Here is a 16,702-nt window from a genome sequence, read left to right as displayed (position 1 = left end):
TCAATTTTACTCAAGAAGTTTTTTCTCTCCCCATAATGATCATAAAAACTACACAGCTATTTTAAAAAGGGAAACTTGCATGTTCAGGTATAATGATTTCCCTGCTCCTACACAGATGTGGATACACGACATTCATTACTTTTGGAACTTTTCATTGAGTCCCTGTACCTTCTTATATAGCCATGTTTTCGCTTATGCTTTGACTTTTCCAGACAGTGCAAGGAAACCTTAATGCGGCAGAATTGCTTTAAAATAATCAGTCATATGGAAAGAATAATTTAGCAGATTTATATAGCAGGAGTAACTCTAATACAAAAAGTTTAATTTTATCTGCCATCGGTTTCAAAATTTAACAAACAAAAGTAGTTTCTTTAACACACAATATACACATGCTCAGTGAGTACACTTGAACGTTTATCTGGTTCTTAAATACAATCAATCAAACACCTGTAAACTTAACTGAAGCTTCAGACTATAACTGGACCACATTCATTTTCAGTGATGGTGACAGTCTTTTTAGGTTCCTGGAAGTCTGAAAGATTACAACAGATGCTAGGTCAATTAGCATATCTAATAGTCCTCAACAAAAGAATTGCACATACAGTATAATACTTCTCCTAAAGTTCCATGCTATTTGTACACATAGTCCTGTTAAATGCATTTTACACAATAGTTCAAGAAAAAAAAATCTGGTTTATTTCTATTAAATAACCTCTTGCACACTGTTACAAAACAGAAATTTTCAGGTTAAAATTTCTTGAGATATTTGCTTGAAAAGGTAAGTAAATTCCTGGAGTAATCCTGCTCTTTGAATTAAACACCAACTTAAATGAAACTACTTATGAACCACAGAGCATGTAAATTTGTTATGGGAATTAGCTTTCTTGAAGCTAAACTTGTATCCTCTTTAGAAAGTAAGTAACACAATCTGTGTACGCTGTGATAGTTAAGGTGGTCTAATAAGCCACTGTCACAAGGGGGAGATTTTGTTCTGGCATGTATCGAAGTGACTCCTTCACCTAGGAAGGACAGTTACTTTTTTGCCAGATAAATGAATTGATGCAGTCACTTTACAGAATACTACAGCTGGCCCAAGTAAGGAAGAATAGTGCACAGACAATAGCTTTGGGGAGAAAGATGTGTCCTTTTAGCAACAGTGAGGAATAGGATCACTCTTATAAATGAATTCACTCTAAATGGAAAAGCTAGAATTTAATGGATTGCCAAGCTTGGAAATTTGGCAATGCTAGAAAACGAAGTTGAGCTTTGGGGCAAGGTCACAACAGGTAAGCATGTTTAAGTATGACCTTTTTTTCCACCATGAGGTATTTTACATACACAAGTACTGAATTAAGTTTGTGCAATATTAATAAATTCATGCTACTTCATAATTTTACCTGCAGAAATTTGTTTAGCTTTATATCTATTACTAGTTTATTCATCTTTTATCTTCAACCTTTAGAACTGTGGAAAGGCAAAAATGTCATCTTGCACTTAAATCAAATGGTAAAATAACTACTTTAAAAGTAGCTGAACCATAGTTCCATACATCCAAAAGATTAATTTTGGACTGAGACCAAGCACAGCAACTTTCAACAAAAGCAGAATTTTAGAAAAGGAAGAGTAACTGGAAGTTAGAACTAAAGTACTACAATTTCTACCATGAACCATTTTAATGATTTGCAGATGTGGTTCAGTTTTAGCTGAACAGATGCTGTAATACATTTTGTTATACTCACCATCTGTTAAATCTACCCAGCTGTCTTCTGTATCAGGTACAGGAACTGAAATTCCCATTGCTTTCCGGATTCCATATGTACTAACAATATCACCTGGAGTCACTTGTTGTGCAAGTTCTTTCAGATTATTGGTTACTCTCTCAGCTAAAAAGATAAAAGTGGATGTGTTTATATGCAAATATGCACACAGAGTCATTCAAATGAGCACTTGACCCTGTAAATGGAGTTTTAATTGTTTAACTACAAATGCATCAATGCTAAATAATGTTGCTGTGACACAAGTTCTCTGTTGTTGTGTGTGATTGTGCAAGAGACACTAGGAACAGTAAGAGAGGCGCCGTAAGAATAGAAGAAATAAGAAAGAATGCTGGGAGAGATCTGGTGGCACTCATGTAGCAGCCAGCTCAGTAATACCTGGTTTTGGGGATTCAGGCACACATTCTTAGTTTTGCATATAAACTGGGATGGCTATTCCTGTTGCTACAAATGTCATAGTTTTCCTTCAAGTGGGAAGCTAAAAGTACTTAATCTGGATCAAATCTTATGTTAAATAAAAAGTTTAGATTTGTAATGACTTGGTAACATTTATGCAATAATGGGGATTGCATCCCATCACATTGAGCTGATTAATTACTTTAGACCACAGATGCTATAGTTGATGCTACACAAGTTAATTCTGGTTGACACAGGACTGTGTGAGGAGGATGCTGTTTTGCAGAGAGCTGCCATTAAGTAGACTGCGTAACTGAGCTGTGAGACCAGGCACTTTCCTCAAATAATTAATGTATGCTGGATACAACAATTAAGTGGCATAATAAAATAGGCTGTTAACTAGATCAAATTTGGAATAAAGCTAGCCTCACAATAAGAACTTGGGAATATTGAAGAGGAGTTGCTTAAAGACAGTGGAAAAATCATTAAGAGGCACTCAGCTACTGTATGTCTTGTGGCATTGAGAAAGCTCTCTAACAGTTCTAGAGAAACTATTAATAAGGAGGAAATACTTCCAATCAGTGCCTAAAACCTTCATCTGACTTTACATACAAAACCTGAATTTAATGTTAGTCTCCTGTGCAGATTCCAAACACTGCATAGTGTAAATGTTAAACCTTTGTCTGTCTTAGGGACTGTAACCTTTTAATAAAAATTCACATTTGATCAATTCTGCAGAAGTGATCAGAAAAAGTAATGTTTACCTAAGTGCATCTCTCTGTAAGATGGACCAAGAAGACAGATCATATTAGGGGGAGGTTTTGTACTTAGTCGTTCATTTTGAGCATCCTGGAGCGCTCTCAGAAGCTTTGTTGTTTCATCAAGTTTCCTCTGGAAGATTTCAGCCTCTGTTTAATAAAGAGGGGGGAAAAAAAAGAGAGTCCTAACTAATAAAAATGTATTTACTTACATTATAGTATGTCAAGGGAATAAGACCTTTAAGTATCTTTCATTAAAACAACTACAGCCATACTAGAAGTGCAAGTATGAAGAAAACTCACCCTCAGACTCAAACTCTTCTATGGGCAGGCCAAAGTTTGTAACTGCTTTTAGCGCTGTAAGTCTGTCATTGTTAGCAGAGTCCAATCTGCTAGCCATATCAGTTTCCATGATCTAAAACAAAACAAACCCAACAACTAATTTACGTAATACTTAGCCCAGTCCTGAAACAAAATTGCTTTAGGTAAATTAAAATACCAAGTTAATTAAAATTAATCTGCTCTACAGAAAGAAAATTAGCATATAGCTGGAAAGCTGAAAGACACTCTGTGAAACTTTTACTATCCTACAGTTACTCAGCTTGCTATCCTATTCTATACTCAAATAATAGGGGCATTTGGCCAAAGTGTCCTAATTAAATGTTTTCTTTAGCTCACTCAAACCAGATTTTTTCCACAATGTATGAGGCTAAGAGACAAAACCAACCAGGGCACTGTCAGCAGATGAAGGTTTCAAGAGAACAGTCCTTTCACTAGAATGATACTCCTCTCTTTCCAACTGAGGAAAGTTCGTTGGGTGGAATGACTTCAGTGATATATACAGTATTTTTACAGGGACACAAACTATTTGAAAAAAAAATCCCCAAAGATATTGTGTACCCACCATGTATTGTGTGGTATGTTATACTGACAAGTTCATGATAAAAGAAAGCATTATTTTCAAATAAGTAAAACTGCCACAACTACCAAGCAGAACATGTAGCACATAATAGAAGCAAATAAATAAATAAATAAATAAATAAATAAAATAAAATAAAAAACTGAACAGTCACAAACAAAAATACTTGAACATTTTCTTGTTCTTTTGAAACAGTCTCTCATTTAAGACATCTTTTGGAAATTCGGGTTCTCAAAATACCTACAGAATAGCAAGAAGTTGTCACGATTTACATAAAGTATACATACATATATATATATATATATATATATATATATATATATATACACACACAGCTTGTCAAAGTTTTAATGTAGCTTCATAGGCTTTACAGGTGTAGACAGTTTCATAGTTAAGAAGTTAAACATATTGTGTAGAGTAGTTAACTGATAAAGTCTTACCTTCACATCTCTTGTTCCATCACTTCTTTCATGTGGGCCTTCAGCTTCCTCCAGTGGCTGAATTGAGAAAAGATTTTTAAATAAGGCATTAAAATTAATCTTATCCTTAAGTTCAAAGCAAAGCCTTTCAATACTGTATTTTTTAAATTGAGGTAAGTTGCACAGTGTCACAGCAAGCTTGCTCTGTAAACCCAGTTACAATGTTGCTATTTTTTAGATAGCATTATACAGATATCAGAGAAGGGATACTATGATTACTGAAAGACATTTTGATTGCATACATTCTTTTATTCTCTTTGCAAATGTTTCCATGTTTTTCTGAAGTGATTTCACCACAGATTATTTACTGTGGGGGTAGGGAGTGAGAAAAGGAAGAAAGATGATGATTAGATGCTGGAAAAAAAAATAAACAAACTAATACTGCTAAGCAAAGGCCAAAGGCTAACCTTTAATCCAGGAACTATTTCCAGTATTAACTAACTAATATATGAACTATATGAACTAAAAAGCTCTGTACAGTTTCTTTCAATAGTTCACATGCATGTGACATTCAAATCTAGAGCTTTAGTTAACTGTAATTATCTTGTGGAGATTCTCTGCTAATTCTAAGATTGTGAATTTTGTTCCATCCTTTTCACTAAATATTAAAATTTCATAAAGATTTAACAAGTAGTTCTTTAGTATTCTTACATAGCACATATTTGAGTGCAAAAGCAATGCACTTACTTACCAGAGGAAAAAAAAGATAGTTACTTATTCTTCTGACAGAGTGGCTAGTAGATGCACGCTTAGCTTTTCATGGAAGCCAAAACTTCCATGATCACCTATTTTCTAAAGAGCAAGCGTATTGCTGTGTTTTCTTACGAAATGAAACAGGACCCAGTACTAACGTGCATCGGAAAGTAGATAGAGAGGAAGGATGTAAAATTTTGCCAAGCTACAGTAATGTTAATTTTCATTTCTCACTAATTTACAAGTCAGTCTTCACTGCCAAATTTTGCTAATTAAAAGGGACCCACATGTAAGAACCAACATATCATCTTTCTCCAGCTTTATAGTTTTGCACTAAGAATAAACATCAGAAAACTTATGAATTCACTCTTACCGTTTCTAGTTCTCTGAGAGATCTAGAATGTCCTCCTTTTGTTAGAACATCAAGCAAACTATCAGCCATTACAAAAGGATAATCTTGTGATTTCATCAAAAAATCATGAATACTAGAAGATCAAAAGATAATTAAGGTAACCACTTTCAAATCAAACATTCAGTGGGAAGATTTTTTGTTATGCAAAGTCAAACCAATATGTAAAGCTAGAAAATGCTGACGTATAAAAAGTATAGAAATGGCTTGCTTTTGTTTAGCTATACATGACTTTGTAGTCTAGGAAACCATTCAGATTCCTAACAAAGACTGAAATACAATTAAAAGTATACTGCCTCAGGCAGCAGAATCAAACAGAACAAACTTTCACAAGCATTTTAACACTTACTTACACTGTACTTAAGTATTGAAATTTCAGATGAATTTGTACCATAATGTATTCTATTTTTGAGATTCTTTTAAAACATAAGGACTTCATTAACTTTGAGTTTGTGTTATAATCAAGGATAATAATGAAAACCAATCATTCTGCTGTGATGAATAATATCAGCACTGCTAGCACTATACAATTTGAGAATAAATTGGTAATTGTTATCTCTGGACTTGCATCTCTTCCTATAACCATAGTGGCTTGGCCAGTGTCAGTGGCTTGCTTAATATGACATTAACAAATATGCCTCTTGTTCGAGGTAGTAAAAAGGTTCATTAACATTAGAAGAAAAGCAATTTGTATAAACATTTGGACCAATCAATGCTTTCCTGGTTTTGAACATCAGCCTTTCAATGCAAGTCATAAATACTCTAAGTGTTAGAATCTAAATTCTTTACATAATCAGTAGCAGCAAATCCTTCAGTCCCGGCTAACTTCACATTACAGGCACATTTTCTTATTAAGGACTTCATCTTAACAAAAAAAAAAAAAACAAAAAAAAAAAAAACACACACGCAAACTAAGCCTGGCATCATTCAGCAGCAAATACTATGATTTGAACATAACAGCTCCTGTACATGAAAGCTGTTACGTACATCCTAGTTGCCTACTTACCTGAAAGATCCTTGATTAGAGTCTTCCCCATATGTTGAATAGATTAGGTCTGAATCATCTTTGCTGATGTTGGCAAATGTAGAATCATATGTTGGAGCATAGGAACTATAAGGTCCATAATTCAAGTACATCACTGACGAGTAACAACATTGCTAATTACTATCTCCAATGTACGTTACATGGAAACAAGAATGCATTGTAAAATAGTCCCCCAACAAGGGAACTTTTAGGAGCATATTCAAGCTTAAAACAAATTACTAAAACCTATTTGAAATGTGTTTTTATTTACAAATGTTATATTAACAGTACTTTATGCTTTAACACAATATGAAAATTCAGTTCAGTGTTGCTAATAGGTTTTCAAACTGCTCACTATGCTCTAAGCTAGAAAAACTTTATTTATCTGATATAGTTCCTATACTTCCCATTATATATGAACACTTCAGTAAGAACATTTCCATTTTTGTATGTACAAATTAAGCTAAATTTTATGATGTGCTGTTTAGTTTTGCGATAAATACATGTAACAGACAATGTTTTATTATTAAACTAGGTTCTAAGCTGTCTGTATGCTGGTAATGAGATCATAAACAGAATGTGTTGTAAGGAAGAGGATTTACAGTAAAAAAAAAAAAAAAAAAAAAAAAAAAAAAAAAGAAAATATCAGCACTTGCCTGGAGTAACCTTATTTCTTTTATCTTCTTTGAACCCTTGTAATGTATTGACTCCTGACTGAAGTCTTCCTGCTGTCATACCCAGCTTTACAGGGCAGTAACCTGGTTCTACAATAAAACACAAAACAATGAAGCCATAGTTGAATGACCTGAGAGATGTCCAAACTCATTAATTACAATCACTCCTAGCCAGAAACTTCAGAATAAAGAGGATGCAACTCTCAAAATGCATTATCATCTCCTAATGTGTACTAGAAATTGCATGTAGTCTTAAATCTGAATTTGTTTAAATGATGCTAATTAAGTATAGAAGATTGTTGCTTTTTCTCCCTCCTGCCCTCCCCTAACAAAGGCTGTGTAATCAAAGAGGATCTAACTTACTATGAAAGACAGAACTTTATTCCTGCTGAATTTTTCTGCTGCATAAATAAGGGGAAGGGATAAATCAAATTTTCAGTTTGGTTTCTGTCTATCCTAGGCATAGTCTGTGGCAGTTAAACACTCAAGCCAATGCTTTCTTTTAGCTAGTGGCAATGTATTAGACAGTATCGACATGACAAAGTAAACTGAGACCTGGACAGTTTCCAGTGGCCACTTCTGGAAGGTTGTGACCCTTTGGGTCAACAAAGGCTATATTCTGTATGTGAACGAGACTTAAGGGGAGACCAGGAATTAAATGAGCCAAAACATATAGCAACAGCTTTCTCCTTTCTCCTGCACCTCTCACAAACAGCTGACACAAAAAAGAGAAGTAACAACCATAGAGGGCTCCCACTATTGTTCTGTTCCTGCTCCCTCAGCTGCACCTTTTTAAACCCTGTTTTTTAATCACATTACAAAGAAGTATTTGGTTGTTGGACAGCATTTGCTGATCTGCCCCAGCAAAAAAGCAGAACACCAGGTAAGTGAAAGTGGCTTGTGACCTGGACCATGCCAACTTACCACCTGCATTAAGGTCAACTGGATTAAGAAGGCCTAGAGTTGTAGTACCATCTGGTTTTCTTCTTTCAAATTCACACTGAAAGAGGATTAGACTATTTTAATGTACATACTAGTTAAAAATCACTGTTCTTAAACTATTAAAAATACCATATAAAATTACTTAAGTAGTAAACAGAAAGGGATCTGTAAAGATAAGTCATATTCAAATATGACTGCTGCTTTAACTTGTGACTGCTGCTCTAAATTCTTTATTTTTACCAGATACCTTCACTATTGGTGTAGGCACAAGGAATTAAGATAAATAACATTTCTACAGAGACTAAGAGATAGAATATTTAATTCATTCTTCATAAAAAATGAAATGGGCCTAAGTTTTATCAAACTGTATTTCTTTGAACAAACATGTGGGTGTTTCAGAACTAGTGAGTTTTCTGCAGGTCAGATTTAAGATTCAGAACTAGTGAGTTTTCTGCAGGTCAGATTTAAGATATATTCTTGAGTTTCCCATTACTCATCTTTTCCTATGAATTTATCTAAGATCAGCAAAAACTTAAAGAGAACTTGTTTTGCTGACGAAATTCAGCATGCATTCAACTGAAATGCTTCTTTTTTTCAGCTTAAGATATTATACAAATTATCAGTTGAGTAAAATGGTGTAAACTGTACTAAACATGTACCTTGAGTTTCAACTGAAATAAGATGCTAAGTAAGCCTCGTTCGTGAAAGAATGAATTGAGTTTCCAAATACCCAAAGATTCACCTGGCTGTTTGCAAGTCGTCTTGTTAACTTTCCTCCGGATTCTCTAACAATACGATCAATCTGCTCTTGTTCCCTTTCCAAGCTGTTGTTTCTTAATTTGTCTTCAAGTAGATCTTTGTCCTTTCTGTATAAAAATCCACATCTCTCAGTTACTAGCATTTACTTTTAACAGATACTGAATGGCCTAGGTATGAGAGGATGGTATGTGGGAGATATTTTTATTTCAAACTATGCAAATGTTTTTTGTGGACGAAACAACTGAAAAATTTAAAAAAACATTTAGTATGATTATATTTAATATAGCAGGGGAAAACATGTGAAAGAGACCTGTCCACAAATGGTGAGTTTATGTTAATAACTAGAGAATTCCTTGTATACAGCCTGCTTTAGCTATGCTGCTGTCCTAGCTTGGCATACTGCAAGATTTTACATCCTCACTCCCACAAAACTAACAATGATGTTTTTGGTAAAATGTAATAGTAGCTACTCTGAATTTTAGTAGCAGTATTTTCAAATCTGCACTGAAATAGAAAACAGTTGAAGGAATAGAGTTGATATGCAGTACAGGGTTACCCCCATGAAAATGCTGGTATCCTATAAAGTGATTCTAAATATATTTAATTCTGATAGACAAGATGCTTTATACAAATGTTGTCCCTTGAAATGAACAAGTCTTAGTGCATATGGAGTACCAGAAAGATATAAACTCATCTCCAACGGTCCCTAAAGGTCATTTTGCTTCAGTAGTATAAAGGTGTAATCGTTACTGAGATTATACTTCACTTTTTGAGTTCTTTGTTAGGTGTTTTGAATACTTTGGTGTCACCATCCACAGGTTCTCCTTTGTCTTTCCCAAGACCATTTTCATCTTCCCCATTTGGCTGCTGTTCCATCTTGTCTTTCTGCTTCCTGGTCTTCTGCAGGTCAGCCATGAATTCTATACTTTGTTTCAGGCTCTGAATTCTTTCCTAAAGGGGGAAAAAAAAAAAAGGAATGCTTTTATTTTGTATGTCAATTAATTTTTTCCTAACTTACCCATACAGGATGATTTTATTTCAGTGGTTTTTTCCTAATATTAGCAAATATAAAGGCAATTTAGAAAATGTAATATTAAGTACAAATAGTTATAAGTAACTTGGTAGCTGTGCTAAAAGCATGATCCTTAAAACAACGCACCATTTAAATCTAATATGTAAACACTTGGGAAGTGTTAAACCAATCTTAACAGTTTTGGTGAGATCCATATACAAAAAGTAAAATGAAAAGGCACCAAAGAGCAAGAAGCATACTTCTTAACGCTTTGTTTTGTAATTTTCTATTACCTGGCTAAGTATCTTCATCCCTGAGTGCAGTAGTTTCTTTGCAGCTTTGTAGTAAATAGTGTCTGGTTTGTTGTAAATCATTGCATTAGTACACATCAATTTGAAGTTATCCTGTAAAGAAATACTGATTTCAGAATGAAAGTGAAGGTTTTTATAATATATTATATTAAAGTCCTAGTTGCAATATAAGCAGTATCTTGAGCATTAGTTAAAAATAACTTCAAAGAACATTTCTGCTTAATGAACTTAAGAAATGTATTTAAACAGAATTGTGATTGAAATCTTCTGAAATAAGCATGTAGATTAGACTCTGAAGTCTCAAAACTATCACTCCAATAAACATCCTGAAAATGTTCTAAATGTTCAGTGCTATTCCTAGTGTTGACGCAAATTTTTTTTTAGCTAAAATTACCTCCTTCCCCACAAATCAGCAGTTATTACAAGAAACCAAAGTAAGGCAACTCAAGTTTTCCCCATTGCTCTTTCTAGTCACTCAGAAAGAAGTCTTGTGTTTAAATATTGACTAAATTTTGCCAAGATAAAAACCAGATGAAACCATAAGGTTTAGCAATAAGCCAGTTTTCCTTGCCTATATTGTTTTTTGTACCTCCAGTAAGTACAAGACAGCATACGTTTGAGCAAGGAGGGGCTCCTTCCAACCTCAACCATTCTGTGATTCTTTGATTTAGGCACCTTTACTCACTTCACTATATGAAACTAGTACTTAAAAAAGAAATTAATGACACTAAATTTAAATACTGAAAAGTTGTAATTCAAAGTCATTACTGATAATTTGCCAAAGTTGCAGTTACAATTAAGAAAAAAAAAGTATGCCTATTTGAAGCTCATTTCTTAAATAACTAACGTAATTGCAAAACTTATTGCAGACCCTCTATAAATCTGCTTTATCACAGTCTCAGGTATTTACAAAGACATAAAATTAAAATGAAAATCAGCTTTTAGCACAAACATCTTCCAGTACAAATACATGCTGATGTTTGTGAAAAAGTTGAGAAGCCAGAAAGCAGGGAGAAAGACATTCTCTAGATCTGTCTGCCAGACTAACCAGAAACAGTTGAAACAACAGGGAATATTTTCTTAAGTTTCAGAGCTCTCAATAAGAACATGCAATAGAATACAGCCAAAACTGGTAACTATTATCTAAGTTCAATTGCTAATTACACACATACTACACTTCTCAAGTCCTCATTTAGCCAAGCACAAAACTAGAGAACATTTCTGTTGAAGAAGAAAGGAAACCAAAAAACTAAAAAAAAACCCCAACCAACCAACCCCCCACGTCACACCTTTTAAGAGCTCTAGGATCCTTCAAAATGAGACCTCTAATCCACTAGAGGTCACGCATGCATGCACACACACACACACACACACACACACACACACACGCACGCACGCAGAGCCTGGTGCCAAGAAACCTGAGTAGCCAGCAAAGAGGTAAGAGAAGGCAAACTGAAATGTTCCCTTCTGGAACTTTGATTAGCTTGCATATCTCACAACTTTTAAAGGTATGGCTTATATTTGGATGTGTAATCTAGAGGGATTGTAAACATTAATCCAATTGTGTACAGTAGTAAAGTCTGTTGTGTTATAGCTTTAAAATAAGAGTATTGCCATGGGACTGATGAAACAAATTCGTGTATTGTGATTAGCCACCATCACACAGAAGTACTCAGTCTCAGCATTTCACTTAGTCATGTGTGCCCTAAGTTATTTATTAAAAAAAAAAAAAAAAATCCATCCACATCTTTTAGAGATGCACATTTAGAAACTGGAAATGTGTTTTTTCTTTCACGTCCAGAACTTACTTGCTCACAAAAAAAGTCAACAAGAAATATTCTTTCAGGCAGAAACGCTGATTCTTTTGGCAACTTCATATTCTCATAAAATACCAGTGTTCAACAACACTGAAAAAAAAAAGTTTGAATAAATCCATACACTGAAACTGATAATACCTCTTTGTAGTCAAAATAAAATTTAAAGAGTTACCTTTAATTCTTCTATGGACTGGTACTCGTTGTTCTTGATCTTCTCTTTCATAGTACTAAAATCCATTGGGTTTTTAATGATCATGGAATAGCCAGGGGCGATAAAGTCAGTCACAGGAAATGAAAAGAAAGAACTTGGATCCTTTCTGTTAAGATATGAAGAGACTTTTTTAAATGTTTCAATTTTTAACAAAGAACATACTGAGCTTGAAATTAAACAGAAGGGAAAGGACTAAGTTCAAAAGGAACCGAAAAACATAAAGTGAGCTTGTGTCAGCAGAATCTTTCCCTTCTGAAGTTGAAAAAATCCCATATGCAAACCCTATACTAGAAAAGTGCTACAATCATATTTTAGAAGTTAGTTTTGTGTTTTTGATAAATATCTGTGTTCCTATGAAGATTCAAAATAATCATTCTTTTTAGATTTTGGTTTCTTGAACAGCTGTTTTATATTTTACTTGTGTCAATGGAAAATAAAGAGACTAAGAATTAAGAGAATGAGTATTTGTATTCATTTATTAGATTACTTACTCCGAAAAAGAAAGCTTGTTTCTTAAAGTTGTGAAGAATGTGTATATTTACAATTATGTTTAATTTAATTTTCAGGTTATGTACTTTTAAAAGTTTTTACATAAAAAATTTCTAAGACTTCCAGTATTTGTCATTCAACCCTCTCCCAAAGTGGTATTACCTATACAAAGTCTGGCATGTCAATTGGTCTGAATTCAACTCAAACCTAACAAGATTTTATAGTTTGATTTGATAGGACAGATCAAAGGAAAGATCTCTCACTCTTGTACAAGACATATATATATATATATATATATATATATATATATATATATATATATATTCTTTAATCTTAAATCATGAAAGAATATCTTCAACCACAGATCACTGAAGAAAAATAAATTCCTATTCTGAAAATCAGATTGTTTAATGAAAAGATATTTGGCTAATAAGACAGAAAGAAAACATGGTTTAACTTTAAGAAGTGTGTACTGCCTTTTTATAGTAAATAAGGCTATCTATAGGTGAACCAAAGTTAAAATAAACGAAGATATGATTTTAACAAATTCATCACAAATTTTTGTACGAAAGAGTTTCTTACACAGACAACATCACACTTCTGGCAAAGAAGTATATGTCCTATTTTCAATAGTTTTAAAAGTTACATTAAATCTGAAACTGGAGAGTTTACATGGTGCCTAAGCCAAGGAGAAGTTAAAGGTATGTATTCTTAAAGTAGTACTTAAATTTCTAAAATAATCCTGTCAGCAATCATATTTATCATTAACATTTTCACTCTTTGAACAACCACATACCTCTATTTTACATCACAGTATACAATAACAGTGACAAAAGCAAATACTCTAGGTTCATTATCAATACGTCGTCTTTACAAAATGTTCTACATGTTATGAAAAAAGCAAATCAGTATACTGACATTTGAATGCTGGGCAGTTTTCAATGTTGCCGCTTGTAGGTAAAGTTTTTATCAGGCACTTCAGAATTCACCAAGCTTGAAATAGGCCTTATAGCTTTAGAAAAGATTTTTACAAGCCTCTTCCCTTAACAATGTATGTTACCAACTTTCATTTCATCGCTCTGAAAATCTACTAAAAATAAACATACAAATATTTACCTCTGCAGCTGTCTCATGAGTTGATTCAAAGCTTCTTGAAGTGGTGTTTGCTCCACTTCTACACCAGAAAGAAAAGTGCTATGAGAAAGGCTGGAACAAAACTGACATCAAGAGGAACTAAACTTCCAAGATATTAGCAATCAATTATACAGAACTGATGCATATTGAAGGTTTATCATCAATAAAGAAATACAGTAGCACAAAAAACCCAGCATATATAGGAGATCTATTTCTCTACTCACACTTATTTGGTTAGTAAATATTAACCTGCAAAAGTAGTATATATTATCATATTTCAAGTGTTACTTGTGTAAGTTTGAGGGGAACATTGGGATAGCAAAAAAATGTCAAGTCATTTGCTATAAAAACAGAAAAAGGAAATGCAAGTCAATTAAATAAAACTGGAATTTGCTAAAGCTAAATAATTTTCAATTCTTTCTACCTTCCTGTTTTGATAAAGTACTTGTCAATGGTTTCTCTGGTGGCAATTCCAGCCTCACAGGAGTCTGACACTTCAGTTCTTGTTCTCCCTCGCTGTCAGGGTGTTCTCGATCTCTTTTCTTTTTGTCCTCCTACAAATAGAAAGACTGCTACAGAAATTTATAGAACTTGCTAAATCAGCATTATTACTGTACATTATGCTCTCTTTGGATTTTTCAGAACAACTGCATATTAAAAAGAAGTTAGAAGTTCTAAAAAACCTTTATTCTTTATGTGCTGTCTCCATCTGCTGGACAATAAAGTACCTCAACTTTATAAAGCAGCATATCATTTATGGGTTTTCCTTTCTTTTTTTACGCATAACAGACAGTCTATAATGGTATGACAGGAATGACTCTACACTGTCTTCTGTACAGAACATTCTTCCCAAAAAAGTCTCTGAAATGATTTTGAAGATTTTAGAAGGACTAGTAGGAATGAGTTAGGAAATTTTAAATTAAAGGTACCTATAATGTTTAAAAATTTTGCTATCTTTGGATCTATCCTTAGTAATAACCTCTGCAGTTAAGCACCTTGGGAAATAAATGTACTTGGACTTGTTTATTAGCCTAATATATTTCACTAGCTTTAGATGAACTGAATGCAATATCTACACTACATCAAGCCTGCTAAGGTAACCACCTCTATCTGTAACAAGAGTCTGCTTCAAAAACTGCCCACTTTTAAGTGTAGAAACATCAACTTCTGTCTACAGGATCATAACTGAGATAAACAAGCAATTAATTTCTTCCAGAGTGATTAATTCAAGAGCCGGTGTAGTTACAGCTGCCTATATTCTATGTTTTCCACAACCACGAGTATGTTTTTAACATATCTAAAATAACATTTCACATGAATGAATGTGAGTCTTACAGTTACTTCTTAGGTAGGTAACCTTGACAGGAGAGTATACTACTTTTTCCTGCTCTGAGACTATGAAGTTTTCATTCTGTTTCATAGAAATGCATTTACTTAGAAGCAATTTTTTTTTCCTTTTTAATTTTCTTGGTCCTGTTACTGACAGTATTTGCAAATAGATGATAAATTGCAAATGAATTCAGTTATCTAATGGAAATGGGAGGGAATTTTGGGGCAAAAACCGTATACTGAGAGTAAATTCATTCAGATTTACGCATACCAGCTTCATTCATGTCTGTTCACCTTCTAGTATTAGGACAAGGCGAAGCAGAAGCGTTTTTTCCTGAAACGCAAAAGCAGCAAGGCCCACCTTAACTTTTCTCTTTCGTTTCTCCTTTTCTTCGCTAGGAACCTGCTTCTCCCCTTTCTTCCTCTTCTTCCTTTTCCTGTCTTTGTGCTTCTCGTGCTCGGCCTTGTCCTCGTAGAGGCCCGGCTCCAGCCCGGCGCCCGCCGTGGAGAGCTCCGCCACCTCGCTTCCTCCCACCTTCAGCACCAGCTTCAGCGGCTTCTCCACGTACTCTGCAGGGGCGGCAGGGCCCGTGAGCCCCCCCGGCCCCGGCCCCGGCCCCGGCCCCGGCCCAAACCCTCCCTCGGGGAAAGCGGCCTCCCTCCCCCCGCCCGCCGGCCCCCCACGCACCCTCGTAGGGGTGCTTGTCCGACTTGTGCTTCTTGTGCTTCTTCCCCATGATGGCGGCGGCGGCGGCGGCGGCGCCCGCCCGGCCCCGCCGTTGGGCCGCGCGCACGGCAGGCCGCGCGGCGGGCAGAGCGCCCCCCCCGCCCCCGCCCCCGCCCCGCGGGCGGCAGCCGCGAGAGCGCCCCCGGCGGCCGGCGGCCGGCGCACGCGGCGCCGCTGCGCACGCGCGGCTCTGAGGGGGGCGGCGGCGGCGGCGGCGGCGGCCTGGCGGAGCAGGCACGCTCGTCCTTCAGACACATTCTGTACAACCAGGCCATAAATCTGAGGGAAATGTATGTGTACAGGTTAAGAGTAACAGCTTCAATTTATCTTCGGCGATGCTGCCATTTAAATGGAAAGTCGGGCCCCTGATGACAGAAGCGAGCAGTTTTGCCTCATCTGCCAGTGCCTCCCCAACCAGGCGAATGGTTTCCCAGACTAGATGCAGCACAGGTTATATAGTCTTTCGAGCTTAACAGCGTGTTTGCTACCTGAGATTTCACTTGCGTGAAATTTGGAGTGCAAGAACACGCTACTTCAGAAGAAAAACTTTGGTTTTAATCTCGCTCAGTGAGTATTCCTCAAGTTTGTTACATCGTCTGCACTGTACGGCCAAAGAAATCAACGGTGGGCTGTTAACGAGCAACCTGTGGCCTGTGTGGCCGTGCGTCTGCGCAAAGCCAGTTTTTACAGCTCGAGAAGTTGCAGAGCATCTCCCGCCGGGGTCCCGCCAGCCGCCGGCGCCTGCTCGATCTGCGTCCGGCCGGTCGGGTTTCCGTCCCGGGGAAACCTGCGCGGAGACTTGTGTGGGTGGTGCTCTGGAACCAGCCACAACTTCCCTGCTTGA

At 35.9% G+C, this 16,702-nt stretch overlaps 1 protein-coding gene across 1 annotated transcript; it reads right to left on the bottom strand.

The window, feature by feature from the left end:
* Nucleotides 1-301: 301 nt before the first annotated feature.
* BRD7 (bromodomain containing 7) lies at nucleotides 302-15,927 on the bottom strand. Its single transcript, XM_062586559.1, has 17 exons — nucleotides 15,820-15,927; nucleotides 15,493-15,701; nucleotides 14,227-14,356; nucleotides 13,785-13,842; nucleotides 12,141-12,285; nucleotides 10,134-10,244; nucleotides 9,595-9,779; nucleotides 8,812-8,935; nucleotides 8,052-8,127; nucleotides 7,110-7,217; nucleotides 6,436-6,568; nucleotides 5,394-5,505; nucleotides 4,289-4,345; nucleotides 3,233-3,344; nucleotides 2,936-3,079; nucleotides 1,740-1,883; nucleotides 302-532 (listed from the first exon to the last, which is right to left on the bottom strand). Exons 1-17 carry the CDS (start codon nucleotides 15,866-15,868, stop codon nucleotides 468-470), a joined length of 1,962 nt encoding a protein of 653 aa, XP_062442543.1. The 5' UTR covers nucleotides 15,869-15,927; the 3' UTR covers nucleotides 302-467.
* Between the last annotated feature and the right edge of the window lie 775 nt (nucleotides 15,928-16,702).

Source organism: Rhea pennata, chromosome 13, assembly GCF_028389875.1.
Source record: "Rhea pennata isolate bPtePen1 chromosome 13, bPtePen1.pri, whole genome shotgun sequence".
NCBI classification, from domain to species: Eukaryota; Metazoa; Chordata; class Aves; order Rheiformes; family Rheidae; genus Rhea; species Rhea pennata.
The sequence above is the reverse complement of the archived record's forward strand: the minus strand, read 5'-3'. Positions and strand labels throughout refer to the sequence as shown.

Excerpts from the sequence above, each read along its gene's own strand:
- BRD7 (XM_062586559.1), bottom strand. The coding sequence starts at position 15,868 with ATGGGGAAGAAGCACAAGAAGCACAAGTCGGACAAGCACCCCTACGAG. Across the intron at positions 15,702-15,819 it reads GGACAAGCACCCCTACGAGG|AGTACGTGGAGAAGCCGCTG; the intron begins GTGCGTGGGGGG and ends CCGCCCCTGCAG. Across the intron at positions 3,080-3,232 it reads AGAAGAGTTTGAGTCTGAGG|AGGCTGAAATCTTCCAGAGG; the intron begins GTGAGTTTTCTT and ends TTTATTAAACAG.